Source organism: Alosa alosa, chromosome 1 (assembly GCF_017589495.1).
Source record: "Alosa alosa isolate M-15738 ecotype Scorff River chromosome 1, AALO_Geno_1.1, whole genome shotgun sequence".
Taxonomy (NCBI): Eukaryota; Metazoa; Chordata; class Actinopteri; order Clupeiformes; family Clupeidae; genus Alosa; species Alosa alosa.
In genome coordinates, this window is record NC_063189.1 from 39993253 (window position 1) to 40013026 (window position 19774).

The 19774-nt window shown below is 40.7% G+C and overlaps 3 protein-coding genes across 6 annotated transcripts; all 3 read right to left on the reverse strand.

Annotated features, from left to right (window-relative positions):
• Positions 1–3796: 3796 nt before the first annotated feature.
• Positions 3797–7965, reverse strand: LOC125298924 (zinc finger protein 45-like). The gene is made up of 4 exons (XM_048249868.1): positions 7624–7965; positions 7088–7167; positions 6538–6646; positions 3797–6258 (listed from the first exon to the last, which is right to left on the reverse strand). The coding sequence occupies exons 1-4, from the start codon at positions 7889–7891 to the stop codon at positions 5168–5170; spliced, it is 1548 nt and encodes a 515-aa protein (XP_048105825.1). The 5' UTR covers positions 7892–7965; the 3' UTR covers positions 3797–5167.
• Positions 7966–8071: 106 nt separating this feature from the next.
• LOC125298901 (zinc finger protein 432-like) lies at positions 8072–12706 on the reverse strand. 4 transcript variants are annotated; one of them, XM_048249839.1, is made up of 6 exons: positions 12296–12706; positions 11429–11544; positions 11199–11289; positions 10928–10965; positions 9256–9367; positions 8072–9138 (listed from the first exon to the last, which is right to left on the reverse strand). In XM_048249839.1, exons 1-6 carry the CDS (start codon positions 12582–12584, stop codon positions 8183–8185), a joined length of 1602 nt encoding a protein of 533 aa, XP_048105796.1. In that variant the 5' UTR covers positions 12585–12706; the 3' UTR covers positions 8072–8182. The 4 variants fall into 4 exon arrangements, with proteins under 4 accessions (XP_048105796.1, XP_048105787.1, XP_048105779.1 ...); XM_048249830.1 differs by having other exon boundaries at positions 8072–9135; positions 10928–11031; XM_048249822.1 differs by having other exon boundaries at positions 8074–9138; positions 10928–11031; positions 11429–11541.
• Positions 12707–13969: 1263 nt separating this feature from the next.
• On the reverse strand, positions 13970–19068 carry LOC125298942 (zinc finger protein 227-like). The gene is made up of 4 exons (XM_048249910.1): positions 18695–19068; positions 18079–18188; positions 17848–17929; positions 13970–16790 (listed from the first exon to the last, which is right to left on the reverse strand). Exons 1-4 carry the CDS (start codon positions 19002–19004, stop codon positions 15826–15828), a joined length of 1467 nt encoding a protein of 488 aa, XP_048105867.1. The 5' UTR covers positions 19005–19068; the 3' UTR covers positions 13970–15825.
• Positions 19069–19774: the final 706 nt, after the last annotated feature.

Sequence of the window (19774 nt, forward strand, 5' to 3'; positions counted from 1 at the left end):
GACTTACACACCACCAATGTAATAACATTAAAGAAAAGTGTAGTCTAATAGTTTAAATCAATATGAAATTACTAGATACTTAGTTGGCTATTAGTAATTATGCAAGTCACAGAATATGAATTATTAAAAATATATGAACTTAATATGAATTACAACATATATGAATGTATTGAAACATATGGCATTATGCCATCTCTTTAGGGGGCTTTCTTTTTTGGACAGTTCTACGAAAGGTTATACTGCTTTGTGAATTACCCCAGTCAAAGTATTTACACAAATAAAGTAGGCCTACTTTTATTTTCTGTAACCATTACTATTTACCTTTACTTATCATTTTAATAAGCATCAAGATGATCAGTGTAATTTTGGTCTTACTAACCTTAATTACCCTCAATTAAAAAATAATAATAATAAAAAAATCGCAACTATTTTTGAAATTTTCACTTCCTCTCGCAATTTCTTCGCAACAAACGGCTAAAAACACAGCAACTTCCATCGCAATTTTTTAGAAAAGTTGTCACGAAATCAGGCATTTTAGATCGCAACAATCTCAAAAAATCCTCGCGAAATCCTGGAGGGACTGCAATGTCCAGAATTGTGGCTCCTGTTCGGTGGGGCATCGAGTCCACAGTTAAACAGGCACAACGACAGGAGCCAGGCCCTGGAACTGGTCCAGCAGGACGTCTGTTTGTTCCCCAACGAGTGCGGTCCCAGGTCCTCCAGTGGGGACATTCTTCCCATCTCACAGCACACCCTGGGGTCCGGAGAACGCTGGAGTTTCTGTGAAGAAAGTTCTGGTGGCCTGAGATAGAGAAAGAGACCAGGGCTTTTGTGATGGCCTGCTCAGTGTGCACCCGCAGCAAGAATCCTCGTCAGCGTCCCCAAGGATTGCTGCACCCTCTTCCCATCCCTAAACGCCCCCGGTCACACCTGTCTTCTGACTTCATCGCCGGTCTGCCGGAGTCTGAAGGTAACACTGTTGTTCTTGTTGTGGTTGACAGGTTTTCCAAGGCCTGTCGATTCATTCCATTAAGTAAATTACCTTCTGCCTTTGAGACTGCCAAACTAATGTTCGATCATGTGTTCCGAATGTTTGGGCTTCCTCAGGGCATTGTCACAGACCGTGGACCCAAGTTTTCCTCTTGGGTGTGGCGGCTTTCTTCAAACTCCTCGGGGTGACAGCCAGCATCTCATCCGGCTATCATTCCCAATCCAACGGGCAAACGGAGAGAGCCAATCGGGAACTCGAGGCCACCCTGAAAAGCCTGGCAATGGACAACCCATCCACATGGTGCTCCCAGCTGCCGTGGGCGGAGTACACCCATAACACCCTTCAGTCCTCTGCCACCAAGGTGTCTCCGTTCCAGTGCCAGTTTGGCTTCCAGCCGCCTCTGTTCCCTGAAGGGAAGGGTGCTCTCATCACCTCATACCCCTGCTCCAAAAGACCCCCCTCCTCCTCGAATCTTCAATGGTGAACAAGTTTTCACCATTCACCGGTTGCTGGACTCCCGCCGGGTGCAAGGTGGAGTTCAGTTCCTGGTGGATTAGGAGGGCTATGACCCGGAGGAACGATCTTGGGTCAAGGCACGGGACATTTTTGACAAGGACTTAATTCAACAGTACCACCGTCAACATCCTGATCGTCCAGGGAACGTCAGGAGACGTTCCTAGAGTAGGGGGTACTGTTAGGATTTTGGGACTTTTCTGGCTTCTAGTGGCCACTATGACCTTGTTTTTGTGTTTTTGGTTGTGTGTTCATGTGTCCTGATTTTTGATGTGCCATGTGCTCCAGTTTTCCCTGTCTTTCGTTATGTACCATTTTGGGTTTGCCTGAAGTTCATCTTTGTCCGTCATGTGATTAATTAGTGTGTGTATTTAAACCTGATTTTCTGTTACTGTGGTACTGAGTCTTTGTCAAACCGCTTTGGTGAGTTTTTGCTGAGAACTTTGCGCTGTCAGTTTTTGCTTTACGTTTTACCCAGGGGCGTCACTAGGGCGTCACTTCACTGGGGCACATGCATTAGTAAAAGTCTCCAGTGCCCCAGAAAAATTCTAGCACTGCTCTCGCTGGAAACGGCATTCATGAGCACATCTCCGTGCCTGCTTTAGTCACTTACCAGCCAATAAAAAAAAAGGAAAAAAAGAAAGGGGCCATAATAGCCAATCAGGAAATAGCACCTCTGTAGCTGGGTAAGATTGAACGCAACAACCAATGAAAATCGTTCACATGATTCTTCCGAGTATTTCGTTGTACACACACACATACTGTATAGTGGAAACCGCTGGAGCTCGTCATATCACTTTGAGCACAGAGTAAGTTGTCCCCTGTTTTAATGTTACAACAAATTCACAACTTGTTTGACAGAATAAATGACAAGTTGATCGCTGTTAGAGAATGTTGCCCACATAATTAGCATGTTTTTCAATGCTTAGCGTCGTAGCCTAAATTTAGCAACAGTTTACCAGCTTGTGCTCTCTCTCTAAAAATAAGCTTCCCTTGTGTAGGAAAGCCTATTAAAGTCATGCAGTGAGTATACAGTAGGCCTGCTTATGCCTATGTGTTTGGATGTTGCTGCAGTGGCTGCTACAACAATTGAGGGAGACAGTGCTGGAGGAGAAGAAGGTTGAAAAGAATGAGAAGAGGGGAGAAAGAGCACATGCTGGGCAGTCCAGTACCAGGCAGGAGGAGGAGGAGAGAGAGAGAGGCAAGAAACAGATGAGGACATGATGGGGGGCTAGACGTAAAAGCCATTTATTTCATATTGCGCGCACATTTAAATGTTTTTTTTTTTAATGTATTGGGAGTTGGGGGCCTGTGTCCCAGCAAAGCTCTAGGTCTAGAATCGCCCCTGGTTTTACCCTTTTGTTGATTTATGCTTTGGACTTTGTATTGAAGAACTTTGTTTTTGTGCCTTTGGATTACTTGGACCCTTTGACTGCTGGATTTTTCCTTTTTGGATTACTGCCCCTTGTCTTACTGCTCTGCCTTAGTTGGATTGTACTTTGTTTTGAGCCTTTGTCTGGATCTACTGAGCTTTTTGGAATGCTTTATTAAATCTGAACTTTTTACGTTACCTCTGCAGCTCCTTACGTTTCCTCTGAATCCTATCTTTAGCGTAGTGGTTAGCCAACTGCCCTAGCAATCCAGAGACACAGGTTCAATTCCTGATCCCGGTGTTACACTACAGTCAAATGATCAATACATGTCTTTGAGATATATCTGCTAATTTATTAAAATATGCAAATTATCTCATGAACTATGGGCGATACAAATATGTCCAAGCAGAAAGCAGACTCTACGTGAAAAAGTACTATAAATCAACCTGGCGGCTACTATAAACTCTGGGCCTGGATGAAAGGAGCAAAAAACAAGCTGCTCGTCAGATGGGGGAGGAGGCAGAACGTGGATATGGAGTAAGCGGGAGGTGGAAAACTGGAAGCCAGGAGCACACACACTCACACACACATTAGATGCATCAGATGCAGTCAAAACGGGTGAAAAGACACAACACAATAGAATCATGAAGGGCACTTCTGCGCCAATTCATAGGTATTTCTGAAAAGAGGATTCAGCACAAAAAAATTGAATTAAAAGAGAGAGAACAACTATATGACAGAAAAGACAGTGTGGTGTTTACTATGTAGAAATGTTTGAATGTTTAACAGCACTATGTAGAAGAATAAAATATAATACACTATAACTTACTATAGTAAGACAAAGTGAGTCCTTTGGAATAACTGACATTAAGTTATAAATGTATGTGTATTAAAATACTGACTTTTTTTTAAATTTGAATTACAATAATGAACAAACATATTTTATTTTCACTGATAACACACAAATGACTACATTGTTCCTGTCCATATGGAAACATTCAAACCTTCATAAAAAGTAAATGAACTTCAAGTCTAATGCCTTCAACAAAAGCTAATTTGAGTTTGAAGTTAACAAATATGTAGTTCAAATAATGACACAAGTTTGAACATGTGGTTTAGAGCTACTTTAACTGATTAAAAAACAATTGAGAAGCATATTCTGATGTGATCCATGCCTGGCAAGTAAAATTTATCAGAAGACCTGCAACAACAACAAAAATGCTGAGCTTAATAAAGCTGGAGAGGGCTACAATGTAATTGTAAAGAGTTTAAATATTCATCAGGCCACAGATCAATTGTCATACAAGGAGATGATTCAGTATTCTGGCTAGTCGCCCTTAGGTGGGCACCCAGACAAGAAGTCAGAGTGGTTGTGTGCACATCCCATCTATATTTAGGCCAGGTGCAGGACAAAGTATACAAAAATGTAAAAACAAAAGTGTTTTTACACAAGAATACACCACATGCACAATTGTCAATAAAGTAAAGAAAAACCATGTAACAGTTAAATGCAAAGATTCATTGGGAGCTGGTTAACATATTTGTTCATGAGTTCACCATATTGTAACGTAAAAATATTGTTTTGAAATAGTTTACATGCAAATGTTTTTAAGGCAGATCGTGGTTCATGCTGTGTTGTGTTTAAACTCCTGAAGTAAGAGTGATCCGCACAGGAAGGTAGCCTGAGGAAGAGCCAGGGGCTTGAAACGCAAAATAAAAACCTTTCAAGAGAGCGATATGGTGTGTGGATCACTCTCTTCTACTTTTGGAGTCATTTCTCTGATCCAGCACCCATCCAAAACGGTGAAAAGGGATGTGCGCGGTCACACGTTTACTTGTTTAAACTTCTGACCTCAAATAGTGGTTGTCTTCAGCAGCCATTTAACCCTTCCACTTCAACACAACACTGTAAATTGAGAGTGGAAGTAACATACAAACAAACAAAGCTGACAAAAAGATTTAGAAAATTACAACATATTGCCTTGTTTACAGCATAGCTATAATTTATATTGAATCCTAATCCCGAAATCATAATCATAATATATTGAATTACAATGATGTGTATCATCTTGCCAGGTTCTTGCCAATACATGTTATTTGATAGCAAATATCTAGCAGTGTTATTTACTTTTTCTTTCGCTTTGTTATGACTAATCTCCTCAAGGAGATGAAAACACAACAATTACAGTATAGCACTCGAACATTAACATGCATTTAAAATAAAATCACCCATCATTCCAACACACTGAATACCATCCTAAAGTTCATCCATTCAACTACTTAAACAATGTCAGATATTTAATGTCCCAGGATTAGTCTTCATGCTTATGTGTACAGTCTGGTGTCTTACAAGATTACTAAGAACTGAGAAACTTTTCCCGCACTGAGTGCAACTAAATGGTCTGACGTTGGTGTGCACCCTCTGATGAACCTTTAGGCTGCAAGACTGTGAGAACCTCTTTCCACACAACGCACAGCCAAATGGCCTCTCCCCGGTATGAACTGTCATGTGTCTTTTAATGTGGCTCGACTGGGAGAAGCGTTTGCCACACTGAGGGCAGCTGTAAGGCTTTTCTCCCGTGTGAACTCTTCTGTGTGTCTTCAGCTGATGGAGATGTGGAAACTGTTTACCACAGAAATTGCAGCCAAACAATCTCCCTGCCTGACCAGGTTGTGGGGGCCCAGCATGGTCAGGAGAACTGGAACCATCTCCCAGCCTGAGCTGAGAGGCCGTACCAAAGTCAACAAAACTCTCCTCGTAGCCTGGCAATGACTGCAGTTCTCTTCTCATCATTGTTGGGTGGATCTTGGTTGCCCTTGCATTGAACATTTCATTGACATCAGGTAATGCACTGAAATCTAGCCCTACACAGTCATGCCTCATTTGAGTATCTACTCCAGTCTTGAAATTGAGGGGATTCAGGTCGCTGTTGTCTCCTACTCCCATCATGCCAGCTTTATACCCTTTAGTGTGTGACTCAAAAGAGCTTCCCTCCTTCCATGCACAGTCATCTGCCTCCATTTTCAACGAACTTGAGTCAGTGGGTACTTCAGGCCTCCATCCAACGAAATTCAGAGATGATGTGCTGTTATAAGAACTTGTCTGGCCTGTACTGGATATCAGCTCAAGGTCTGGGTGAGGAGACTGGGAACTATTCTCCTCTGCAGATGACATGATTCTACTTTGGCTGGAAATAGGAGGCACTTCAATCTCTGGACTATATTGACTGTCATTTTGACACAGGGTCCTCTCATTAGCAGCCAAAACAGGGGCCTCCAGGTCAGCACTTTGATGTCTACCTGTGGCCATGAGATCATGAGGGTAATCAGATATTATTTGGGAAGCTGAGGGTCTTTCACCTTTGCTGGCCTTTGACGTATCTGTGTGAAGAAAAGCAAAGACACAGGAAATCCTCCTTTTAGTGGGTGAGTTTTCATGAGCACTTGTGTGATCTTGGATCAGAATTAGGACTACGCTCTGGGAAAAGTTGTGAGAAACATTTTTATGGACTGGATCAATCATTACCTACATTTTCTTAAAAACAAAGCAATATCAGGAAAGTTTGTAGTAAAAGTGGTGCAGGGTGAGACACCAGGTCCATCCATTGTAGGGAAATGTTAGGCAATTTCTTTTTATCATTATTAGTATTTGTAACTTACAGTCATTTCTATAATGTTCATCTTCTTGCGTTTGACTTCTTATATTTTGCTCAACCATCTCTTCTTTTATTACTGGAACATGTGAGTGTGTTGGTGAACTGACTGCAGGCTTAAGAAAAAACGAAAATACACCAGACATGTTAATGTAAATGGAATATCTGCACAGGCATACAACCATCAGTCCAATGGCACATTAGTTTATGCTAAGTGATCCTGTTACAGAAGTTTTGCTCTAAATAGGCTAATAAAAGATGCAAAAACCTTACAAACACCAACAGCACAGTTCACAACATTTAAATGCTAATAAATCTTACAAATATGCCAGCTAGCTTCGTTTGAGCCAGTTTCATCTTAAAAGACAAAAAATTGAACCAGCATAATGGCCTAGAAAAATAGCCAAGCAATGCAATTGCAGAAAACTGGGAGTTCTTTAATGAAGCGTTTCAGTCTCAAGCATTTGGACCTATGCTTGTATCAAAAGTTTCATGGGACCCTTGAAATGGTCATAAATAGCTTGTGTAGAACTAAGTGTGAAACAATTTTTCCCTACCATGCAAGACTGTGCAGAGCCCAAATCATCATGGAAGGCAGTGATTCCCTTTCCTCCAGAAGGTGTCTCACTAGTTCCAACTGTAAAGACATGGACAAAGATAGTGGAACACGACCTCATGAAAGATACCAGTGGATTTATTTATCTGTTATTGGTTATCTTGTCATAGGCTACGTAGGCTACACTAAGGCAAATTAAGCTGTATCTAATATCTAAAATATGCAAAATTCCAACTGTGATGTGGATACACGCAGCTCAACCCTTACGAAAAAGGAATCTGAAAAACACAATTGTGGTAGGCTAGCTAATAGAAGTAGGGACACTAGAGGGCAAGGACATCACAGAGTTATTACAGTAGGTATTACTATAGTATTACAGTAACCACGATGTGTAGTATAGCTAGCTGCTATGATAATTATAGTTATACTAGAAATGTAGGCATACAATATTTCCTTTTCGTAAGGTTGGCTGGTCTGTTTGAAGAAAACGTCGGGACTCGTGCACTGAACTAGCCTATATTAGAAGAGCAACCTTACCTGCTAAATGAGTTTGTTCTTCGGTCTGCTCTTGATTAATAGTGGCGGTTGTTCCTTCTGTCCCGTTGTCTGTATCTTGAGATAAGAGAAGCTCTATTGATTTTAATTTTCTCTTCAATGATTCGTTTTCTCTCCTGCTTCTGGTCATCTCCAGTCGAAAAACAGCATAGCCTTCATTAACAACTTTACAAATTTCCACCACTGCTGCATTTGCTAAAACCTCCATTACTGCGGAGATCTGTGAGCGGAAATCTATAGAATTAGACATATTTTAAAATTGCGTGCAATCTGAAAGAGTGCGTAAGGCTATGCGTTCACCAAATCCCCATTTCATAAACTATTATTTTCTCTTCCGGAATACCGTAAATATTCTGAAAGCAGCACCGTGCCACATAAGACGTTTTAGAAACAGGAGTAGGCTACAACTTTAGACAACCTTTATTCTTTGCAGTCACACACAAAAAAATGCATGTTGTTACAACATTATTATTTTTTTAATTATTTATTGGTATATGTGATGGTTACATAATTTACAGTTATATCTATATAATAAAAAGGGTTATTTTGCTACATGAATTGCCTGATGTCGGATGAGATTACTCAAGAAGGAGAAGTTTTTCCCACACTGAGCACAATGGAAGTTCTTTTCACCTGTGTGGACGGTCTGGTGAACTTTGAGGTTGCTGGAGTGAGCAAACTGCTTTCCACACTGGCCACAGCGGAAAGGCTTCTCCCCTGTGTGCACCCTGTGGTGCCGTTTAAGGCTGTATAGCTGGATGAATCGCTTGCCACACTGTATACAACAGTAGGGCTTCTCTCCAGCATGGATCTTCTGGTGTACTTTGAGTTGTTTGACAGTCATATAGCGTTTGCCACACAGCGTGCAGCAGAAAGATCTGCTCCTCCTTTGAGAGGGGACTGTAGCAGAGGTGGCATTGTCTTCTGAGTCTGATAGCACCCATGGAAGTTGCTGCCCCTGTGATTCACCAGATGAATTATCAAGGCCAACACACATATTATAAGACCCAAGTGTGTTCATGTCCATTGAATAGGACTCTGACTCAAAGACATTTCCCCCCTTCTTTTGAGAATGTGACTGGCTTTGGTCTCTTAGCCCTTGCATATCTTTGTCCGCATATTCTTGTCTACAGAACTCAGGTTGTTTATTGGCTCTTTGCATCTGTATGTCACTGTGCCACTGGGACTGTGTATTCTGCTCCTCATTAACTGTAGACGGGTCAATTATTATGACATCTGGCTTTTCATCCGGACGTCCTGGGCTCAGCTCACCCATGGTTCCATGGACATGCCCAAGCCTGCTGCTGACGTGGAATGATGAATGGTCTAGACTAGGCCTAGTGGAACAAGATGGCCACTCAGAGTGATTGCGCTGTGACTTTTGCGCTCTGAAATTTCTAGAGCCTGCGAGTTGCGGTTTTTGCCTCATGCCATCTTTCCTGCTCTCTGGTTTGACGGCTTTGTCTGGTATGTTGACCTCAACAACATGGAAGACTTCTGTGGAAATAGATTTCATAATTTCAAACCATACATACTACATATATCAATATATTATTTCACTGTTATCCGTCAAGCGTATTCTTACATGTCTCAGCTAGTTTTCCACAAACTCACCTTCTGCACTGATTCCTGGTTTATCAGAACCTTCACTGATGCCTATTGTCTCTTCTGTATTCTCCTGTTTAACTGGTTTGGTTATGGTCTTCCTATCATCCAGGACTTTATCCTGGAAAAAGAAAAGTGATGTGAATAAATGAAAACGAAGATATCATTATTCACCAAAACCACCATCAAGGTGATGACATGTATTACAACTTGAGCCTTTATCATATATACCCAACCTCTTTCTACAATTTTGAATGGAATGCTCATTTGTTGTAGTGCCCTATTCAAATCTATTTATTGTGGGTCTGGGTCTGATTATGGTTCATATATCACAAATTGTCCACAAGCTATTAAAATGCCTTTACTTTCGCAACCCCAAAACATAGCACACCAGACTGATCAACCAAGGGTTTTGTATTTTATCATTAGAAATTCAGTCCCAGTGAAGACAGTGGTGTTTCATTGTAACTATGAACGAGTAGCAGATATAATAATAATAATGAATATGACTGGGAAAATCTAAAGGATTAAAAGTGTCGCTTGTAACATAGAAATGCAACAGATAAAACGTTATTGGAAGCAAGTGATATGCTTTATTGTTATAAAATCTAAAAACATTTTTACAGCAATGACTTAAATTTTTCTTTAATTAAAAAATTCCAATAGAAATGAACACATAAATAATGTATTAAAGGATAATAAAAACCCACATTGTTATAAATGTTCTATAGTGCTAATGCACTTGCTTTTGGTGTCTCTTAAGGTTGCTGGGATGAGAGAACCTTCGCCAGCACAGATGACAACTGTATGGTTTATCCCCTGTATGGACATTCCTGTGCATGTGTAGCTGACTTGCGCTTACAAAACTCTTTCCGCACAGTGAGCAAGGGAAGGCTTTTGCCCTCCTATGAATAGCTTGGTGTTTCTTCAAGTCCTGTTCTGTGACAAACTTCTTCTGGCAAACTGAGCACCCAAATGGACGTGGCAGAGTAAAGGAAATGGGCTTTTTGCTTCTAATATCGCTGAGCGGCACATTTCTGGCCAGAGCTTCGACAACTTGAGTGTGATAAATTTTGTGGGTCTGGGTCCCCTCCACATGTACATGATTACCTACTGTTGTGGCAATCATGGGACAAGGCCTAGAACTGTGATCCGAGGAAGAGCTTATAGGAATATACTGTGGCTGCATAACATTCTCTCGATGTGATTCATGACACTGCTGTAAGCTAGTATTAGTAACACCTTGAGCTTTACTGTTACTCCCCTGCCTGATTTCTCTTATTTCCCCATGACTGGACAACAACTTCTGCCTCCAACTGATGCTGCTTTGCACAGAATGCCCTGGTGTTTCAGGCTCAACCACAATCACATCAGGCTGCAATTCTGATGCTGAAGAACAAGGTCTGCTTATGCTATTACCATCACCTACTCCGCCTGGTCTTTCCTCCAGATTCATGGAGCCTGTTTCAGTGGCTTGACAAAGAGATGATGGAATGACTCCCAAATCTGTCCACTCTTTATTTACGGGTAGTGTCGAAGGACTTTGGCCTTTATGGACTAGTTGAGCCTTGTTTGTATGATACAGTCTTTTAGTACTGAGCTCAGATCCAGTGTGCGGCAGACTGTGCTTTAGCCCTTCAGACTCTGCCTCTGACTTGTGGACGGAGTCTGATCCACTGACCTCCACGTCTGCGTGCCTGGTCCTGGGCTCCACGGGGACTGCAGAAGGCAGGAAAGGTGCATCATCATCAACATCATAGGCACTTTCAAGACAACGACCAGATTCTGCAAAGAGAGAAAACAGGCTCCCAGTGTGGGCTTTGGAGAACTGTGTACATTTTTCCATACAACTCTGCTTTGAATATACAAATGTGATTACAGTGGGCAAAAGGCAACATAATAGCTTTAGATATTGATTCAGGTGTTGAGATGGTATGCCTGAAACTCCTTACCCTCAGCCTCTTGATCAAGGGGCTTTGGTTCCTCTGGCTTCTCCTCCTTGATAATCAGCAAATCTGGCTCTCCCTCCTCCATGTCGTCTGACTACGAGGCAAAAAAGATCTTTATCAACACATTGACATGTTTTTGTGCACCTCATTTCAGTGAACACACTGTTGAACACAACCAAATTCACATATTGAAACTGTATCAGAAGCAGCTCATGGGGGAACCTCTGACTTACCCCAACTTTACTGCTGGCAATTACATGTGGAGACTTTTCTACCGGCGCTTCTGTAGGTGGCGTATTAGTGCGGACATCCCAATTCCTGAAGCGACTCTTCACAGTCAATCCTGCTGCTGATCAAAGTAATTAGTGAATAAAAATTGTTATAACTGTTAGAAAATCTCTTCTGTAAAGAGTCAGATCCGAAAAGAAGCAGCAACAACAGAGGTACAACATAGGCTAATAAGCAATTATAGTCTACGTATACACGTGGTCAAGGAAATCAGTGCAGTCTGGGAATAATTAAAAGTAAAACTAAATGTTACCCTCAATCTACCTCACTTTCTGTTTATTTTAATGCATGAACTGGAGAATTTAGCAACACATAAGGTCTTTAAACCATAGCCTACCTCACCTACAGTTAGCACCTCTACCACTAGGGCCTGCATCTTGTTATCCCAGCCTCAATGGCCATAGGAATAGAACAGTTTCACAAAAGATCGTAGGCTAACAGATTTATCTAGATTCTATCACTCTTCTCGATCCTCACATTTTTTAGACCTACACGCACGTCACTTAGTAATAACAATTGTTATATCATCTCTATCTCAGTGATCTAACCAAGTATATATCTATAAATTGCATGGCCTAGACTACACATCTCTCAACAATTTCGTTGATTCCGCGATAGGCTCCCGACCAAAATAAATGTGACTTTAGGCCTAGTACCTAATGTTGGAGTGATAACAACATCATTCCACTGCCAGTGACAACCACATAAACCTAAAACCACAAACGCAGGCCCTAAATTCAGAACATGTGTATGCCTAATGTTACAACAACTATCAAGCATGCAACATCAGATTATGTGTCGCGGTAGCCTACCTGAATTAGCCCTCTCTCTGTTTTGTCTGTTCAGCAATTGCACACCATGGAAACGATTTAGAAAAGTCCCGTCTTGACATCTTCGTTCGGCACGAAGTTTAGCAATCTGAAGCTCCATTAATTTTATCTTTCTCTTCAGAAATTCGTTCTCTTTGTGGTTCTGAGACATCTCCAGCTGAACGACGGCATAGCCATCGTCAACAACTTTACATATTTCTGCCACGGCTGCATTGGCCAGGACCTCCATAATAGAGGCTATTTGCCCCTGAAAATCCATGGAGTGAGACATTGTTGTCTCTGCCCACGGTCAGATCAAATTCCTTATGTGAAATTAAATAAACAATAAAGGATGAAAACAATGTTTAAAATGGTAAAGGTTAGGCCCTCTTTTTCATTACAGCCAGTGATGGAAGGCGGCGTCAATAGTAGTGACGCAAAGGGCTTGTTTTTTTGTTAGCTTTTTTACCGTACAGCTCCTAAAAGACGATCCCATTACTTTTTGTGCCAATTCGCTCAGCATCATCTCAAGAGTAGTGGCTGGCGAATGAATGAGCACTGTACAAAACCTGTACTTCCATTTTTCTTTATAGTAGCCTATTATAAAAGTAACAAGGGTTTGTGTTACTGCTAGGCTTTACAACAACAGATTCTCCTTTAGAATACTATCAGTGCAATCTCCTTCTCATATCAGTGATGTGACAGTGGGAGAAAAAATAGACTACTTACACCGCATGTGTTTAATATTACAATTTTGTATTACGTTTTAGTTCAGGTTCACATTACATACAATTGTTAGAACTAGAGCCCTAATTTAAATGCTGGGCAAAATCTAAAGTCTAATTGAAGCTTGTAATAACTATGCAAAATCTATTTGCAAATTTAATACGAGAAAGATGCTAAACACAAACAGGGTCAGCTAAAAGCTGTCTCACGCCACAATGCCCTTAGTTCATGCAAGAGAACATTGCTCATAGACTGACTTTGCACCTTGCCCGTCATTTTAAATTAGGGCCCCTGGTGTTCTGTATTTGAGTTTCTCACTAATGCAACACAGGTCTACATTATGTACACACAACTTAAATCTCTCCATGAATGGCTCTCTAATGAAGTTCAGGTGACCGTGACATCCATTGATAGGGCAGTGAGAACATTCCCTAAGGCAGACAAGTGACTATTTAATATGCATTACCTATGCCTCTGCAGAGAATAGTGCTTACATATAATAAACAGCCTCCAATAGCAGGGGCATTTTGTTTAACCTTTGAGTTGTGTATTGTCTCTGCTGGAAATGACGGTCATGGGTTTGTAATCCACAATGTATGATGGATTTGTAGAAACAACGTAATTATGTGTGATGAACTGCTATAAAACAGGGCTTCGCCCAGAGAACTTTGGAGTTGCTGCTGGAACTTTACTGGTGGTAACATGTACCCAGCCGTGGTTCCCATCCCTGATCGTAATTAATCTTCACTGCTGCCTGTATTGCCTTGTCTTTAATCATTTTCACTACATGACTCTGGAAGTCAAGATTTCAGTCAGCCTTGGAAGTTTAGCCACAAACATTTTAGTTTAAAGTTTGTTTTTTCTTTAATCTTTCCTCAGCAAATTACATATGTGCACATTTTAGATATTCATAGGCAAGAGTCTCGAGTTCCAGAGACCATATCCAAAACATTCAACAATAGCAACATTTTATTGATCTTTCTCAACTTGTGACATTTATAGAGAAATGGAAAGAGAGGACACTACTATTATTAACATCAAATTTCTTTCTTAACTAGGCTACAACACCCCACCCCCCTTACAAATGTATACACTGAAAAAAGGCTTAATACCATGAGGGAAAAGGTCTCTCATAGATCTCAACATTTTAAAAATCTCATCAGCAAAAACACTTCAAGTAAATCTACACAAGTTGTATATTCTTGCAGCCACTTTATAGAAAAACTCTCCAACTTGGTAACCTCATACATTTTACAACCCCATTTCCAAAAACGTTGGGACGCTGTGTAAAATGTAAATAAAAACAGAATATGATAACTTGCAAATCATTTGCACCCATATTTAGACTTTAGACGACATATTAAATGTTGTAATAGACCAATTTCACAATTCTATAAAAAAATATATGCTCATTTTGAATTTGATGCCTGCAATACATATTATTAAAAAAATGGGATGGGGCAATAAAAGGCTGGAAAAGTTGTGCAATGCTAGAGAAAACAAGGAGGAACATTTCACAACTAGGTTAACTGGCATCCTCATTGGGTAGAAAAAGAGCATCTCAGATTGGTTGAGTATGTGGTATTCATCACTGATATATCAGATGACACTACATTAAAAACACAGCTGTGTCTGTAATTCAAATCATTGCATGGGCTCAGGAAAACTTCTGATTATCAGTCTACAAACACAGTTTGATGCTCCATCCACAAACTCTGAAAAACTCTACCATCCAAAGAGGAAACCACATTTAGACATGATCCAGAAGTTCCACAATCTTATCAGACCTATTAAAATGAACTGAGGCGAAGTAGGACACTGTCCTGTGGTAAGCCCAATCAAAAGGTGTAATTCATTTTTAGAAATACTGGGCTCTGGGCTGAAGAGGGACCATCTAACTTGTTATTAGCGTACAGTCCAAAAGCCATCTAAGATGGTATGGAGGTGCTTTAGTGCCTGCCCATATGAGCAGCTTGCAAATTTGGAGAGCCAGAATTAATGCTGAATGTTATACAGGTTTTGGCCAACATATGCAATCATGCAGGCAATGTCTTTTTCAGGAAAGGCCTTGAATATTTCAGGAAAATAATGCCAAACTGTATTCTACACATATTACAAGAGTTATCGCTCCATAGTAAAGTCCAGGTACTAAAATGGCCTGTTTGCGGCCCAGACCTGTCACACTTGATGTATATTGGGATGGAAAACACTATTATGAAGACCTCAGACTGTTGAGCAGCTGAAATATATAACATCTCTTGCTCAAAACTCCAATAACTAGTCTCCTCAGTTACCAATGTTTAGAAAATGTTGTTAAAAGACTAGGTGACGCAACACAATGGTAAACATGCCCCTGTCCCAACATATAGCTGGCATTCTCCATTTAAGAATGACCATATATCTATATTTTTTAAAAACAATACAATTGATGTTATCTTTGCACTATTTTCTATTAAACATATGATTTAGGCTGCATATCTTGAAAATCATAGCATTCTGTTAATGTTTACATTTTACACATCATCACAATTTTGGAAGGGGGGTTGTAAGTCTATAAGCCCAACTGGATAAACGTATTGTACAATTCAGCAAATTGCTCCACACAGCCTGCTTGGCGATGGCGCTGTTTGTGCATTAAAAAAAAACAAAAAAATGACTCCGGTATTCATACACAGTTCTAAAAGCTCAAATATCAACAATCTTTCAACAGAATCATGGACAGTCTCTTGAATGCAAGCCTATAGCTAGAGACTAGAGCTGGGCTAGAGGCACAGCGGAAATGAACAAACTGGTGGTTGAGAACACTGCTAGCTCCCAAAACTACAGCCTGACCTTTGGTGCCTGATGAGGCTGCCCTGTGTAGTGTACCATCTCCCACAGCCAGCGCAGCTGTGGGATCGTGTCTGGCCCGTATGGATGCTCAGATGTCTCTTCATGTGGCTGGACTGTGTGAAGTGGCGGCCGCAGTGGATGCAGCGAAAGGGCTTCTCACCCGTGTGCACACGCACATGGTTTGTAAGCTGGTGGCGGTGTGAGAAGCGTTTTCCACAGCGGACGCAGCCAAACGGCTTTTCACCTGTGTGCACGCGCTCGTGTCGCTTGAGGTGCGCCATCTGGAAAAAGACTTTCCCACACGATATGCAACGAAAAGGGGCATTGCCAGTGTTCCCTAATGAAGCCCGGCCAAGCTGCTGGGACCTCTCAGCCTGGTTTGCCTGGTGAGCTTGAGTCAGGTGGCAAGGTGATGTGGTGGGCATTTCACCTCTGTGATTTAAGGGAGGGCATGTTATATTGGAGCCACTTGTACTGTTACTGATCATATTCCCATGCTCAGATATGTTCCAGTCTGAGGTCATGTCTGTCTCCACTTTAATGGGCACTGAATCAACAAGCACCAGATCTGGCTCCCAGTCTATGGAACCAGCTGAGAGCAGACAGTTAGTGGCACTCTCAGAAGTGCCCTTATTTCTGGAGAAAGTCCCATGATCCACATCTGCATTTGATATGTTAGTGTTAGCACCTGACTTTCTCTGTTCCTGGGCCCATGCTAAAGGATCTTCTAGTAACTGACCAGCTTCTTGCCAAGTCCTGAACTGGGAATCATCTTCTGTTTGCCTCTCTGCCTCTCTGTTGTGCTTCAAAGTGTGGGCTTGAGGATGAGGGTGACTGGTCTTGTCGGAGTCTGATTTCTGAAGGGGCCTTGTCTCTTCCGTCCTGACTTCTTCGGAGGAATTGACACAGCCTTCATTGTAGTCATCGGTCACAACATTTTCTAAAACACCAGCAAGAAGTTACACACAACAAGATGTCAGTGTTAAGCTTTATTAGGATAGAGAAGTGCAGTAATTATTTGATATATATTATGAGAAGCTGTTGGCATTTGTCATCAATGGGTTCTAGTTCGCCTTACGTCTGTCACTCATGCTGTAGCCTAGACTACAATGGGAATGATGCATATGCTATATCATTTTCAGTTATTGATAGCAAAGTGTTTGATTATTTGATTACTATGAGTGTTTAATAATAGATTACACAATGTACAATATTAAAGGTGACAGAATGGAGGAACAAAGTATTCTGTTCTCTGATGTTAACATAAAAGATAAGCAGCTTTGGTCTGTCAAGAAACATGGTCAGCTGCTATTTCTTTTCACAAGACCATTTATAACTCTATAACTAGGTTGGGGAATAAAATGGCCCATTTTAGCAGATATCTAGCACCCCTTCATGCTTATCTGGTTCTCAAATGAATAATTAAATGACCTTTACATTGATTGGCTGGCAGCCAATCACCGTGCATTACAGGCTCCAACAACTTCTACCAGAGACAGTTCTTTGCTTCTACCTGAATCTCTAACTCAAAGTGGTAACGTAATGTGTGGAAGGGGCCAGTGATCAGAGAGATGGTTTACTTCACACTCTCTGTCCTCTTTAAATTGGCCTGTTTTTAGCAGCCATTTCAAAGTCAGAGATTTCCATATGAAGGAGGAAACAACCATGCTTTGGGTACACAGTAGCTCTGCGACCATAGACCAAACTTTCCTTATTCAACAAAGCCAAGGTAAAAATGTTCTTAAAAATAGACCTCCTAGCAAATGTATATCTGGGTTAATTAAATTTCCAAGCAAAATCTTTGTTTATGTGATTGAAATATATAATTTAATTTGAGGTTGTTTATATAGCTCACTTTCTTTTCTTTTATAATTTCTGTTCTTCAAAAATTAAACACCATGAACGGCATGAATGAAAGAACACAACCCAATGATATGTGGACATGTGTAATGAAGTATTGAGCAACAAGATGTAATTTCCAACTTGGCATTGCCTACCTCTTGATAGACACGATGTGGTATAATCTGCAGTGTTATCTTCAGTCTTGACTGTTGCCAGTTCTTTGCTTGCACCTGTTAACTAAAACATAGGAAGTTGTCATGAGTCATACAATAACAACTATTACATTTTGTCACTTTTAAAAGGTTATCTGTATATATATATATATATATATATATATATATATATATATATATATATATATATATATATATATATATATATATATATTGCTGCTGGCCATGAGTATTTTGATTTCTGTGCAAGGGCCGCTTCTGACTGGTATCCTGATTTTGTGACACAGGACCATGTTCCACTTCTGGTATTGAATTGCTATTCTCTGTAAATAGAAAAAAACACCACTCCCATGAAGTTTTAATATCAACATTGCATTTAGAACTACATTTGCCCTGCCCTATAAGGGAAAGCATACAGCCTTTTAAGATGCATGAAACAAACTAACCCATGAGAGGCACAGGCCTACAATGAATTGAAGGTTAGGCTCCTGGCTTACGAGTAGGCTAGGCACTGATGTCGAAAGAACATGATCAAGATAATTTAGGGATCAGTGACTCCTGAAGTTATCTGGATAAGCCAGTAACCTTGCTTCAAATAGTAGCATTCTTGTATCAAGATACCCTCCAAACTACTAGGCCTAGTAGGCCTACGGACTAAACCCATGAAATGTAGGATAGGCTACTCAGGATACTATTTACAGACCTCTGCTATAATATCTGAAATCTCTAGAACGGCATAGTGCAGCTGTCCATAAGACCACATACTGTGGGGGTCGCCCGATAAAATCTCATCGCCACAAGACTTAAACACAACATCTGGGCGACTCACGGAAGCTTTGAATGGAGTGGAATGTTTTGCCCCGCATATGGACACCAGCAGGTGAAGACAACCTTCCTAAACCATATCCCTGTGCTCCATGCCTCTCCGAGCATACGCGCCGACAACGAAGTTTCGTCATTTGCAGTTTTTTCTTCAGAGAGTCGATCTCGTTTTGACTCTTCGAAATTTCAAGGCGCAAAACTGCGTAGCCATCATCCACTACTTTACAAATTTCTGACACTGCTGCGTTGGCCAAGACCTCCAGTATAGAGGCTATCTGACCGTGGACATCAACTAAGTTAGACATTGGAGAGGACATTGTTATCAACTGAGATTGTACACCGATGTCAGCGGCTGTAGAATGTAAACACACATTTTAAGGAACCACAGAAACATTTCCGGGTGAGTATCGTAAAATATCAAAATAAAAGTATGAAGTAGCCCAATCCATGGGGATGGCTAGTGTGACGTCAGGAATCGTTAGGAATCAAGGTCACGTAAACAAAAATGGCTACAGCACAGGAACCATACTGTCTATGAACCGGTCACGTAGTGCTAGCCATGCCCATTGATGTCCACGGCTGGTCCACGGTGAAATTTCTTTAGGCCTACAACAAAAGTAGACCACAGCAAAGCACAAATCTGTAGAACATTTTCAGATCAGGCAGGTCTTTAGTGTAGGTTTTTCTTCACATAGGTTCATAATTTCATGATAAGATGATTTCAGGTTATTTCATAAGACATTCTCAGTAATGTGAAAATAGCCAATGTTAAAACATGATCCTATTATAACAAAATTAACTTTTCATGTTTTTGTATCTTTTCCTATGGAGTTTTCAATATGAATATAATATCTGTATTTGTCAACCAAACTAATATCTCTGACACTTTGTCTCATTCTCTTATTTACACACAATAGGCTCTATAGGCCTACACAGACATCCACAACAGCAGTTTTGAAATAGGCCTATAATAAACCGCTATATGTTATGTTTATGGTTCTTAGATGCATTTGAGGCATCAATGCCCTCCACCAATGCGTCACCAAGTCTAAAAAAAAACATCAGAAGTTACCTCCAGACTTTCAAA

Bases quoted from the DNA above. Each gene is read 5' to 3' on its own strand.
- LOC125298924 (XM_048249868.1), bottom strand. From the start codon at position 7,891: ATGTCTAATTCTATAGATTTCCGCTCACAGATCTCCGCAGTAATGGAG. The intron at 7,168-7,623 runs GTAAGGTTGCTC...ATGTCTTTACAG, and splicing joins AGAACAAACTCATTTAGCAG to TTGGAACTAGTGAGACACCT. The intron at 6,647-7,087 runs GTAGGGAAAAAT...TTTTTTCTTAAG, and splicing joins GCTCTGCACAGTCTTGCATG to CCTGCAGTCAGTTCACCAAC.
- LOC125298901 (XM_048249814.1), bottom strand. From the start codon at position 12,584: ATGTCTCACTCCATGGATTTTCAGGGGCAAATAGCCTCTATTATGGAG. The intron at 11,545-12,295 runs GTAGGCTACCGC...TACTTTGATCAG, and splicing joins CAGAGAGAGGGCTAATTCAG to CAGCAGGATTGACTGTGAAG. The intron at 9,368-10,927 runs GTCAGTGGATCA...TTCTTTTTCCAG, and splicing joins CCAGGCACGCAGACGTGGAG to GATAAAGTCCTGGATGATAG.
- LOC125298942 (XM_048249910.1), bottom strand. From the start codon at position 19,004: ATGTCCTCTCCAATGTCTAACTTAGTTGATGTCCACGGTCAGATAGCC. The intron at 18,189-18,694 runs GTGAGTCGCCCA...TTCTATTTACAG, and splicing joins CCACTCCATTCAAAGCTTCC to AGAATAGCAATTCAATACCA. The intron at 16,791-17,847 runs GTAGGCAATGCC...CTGGTGTTTTAG, and splicing joins CACATCGTGTCTATCAAGAG to AAAATGTTGTGACCGATGAC.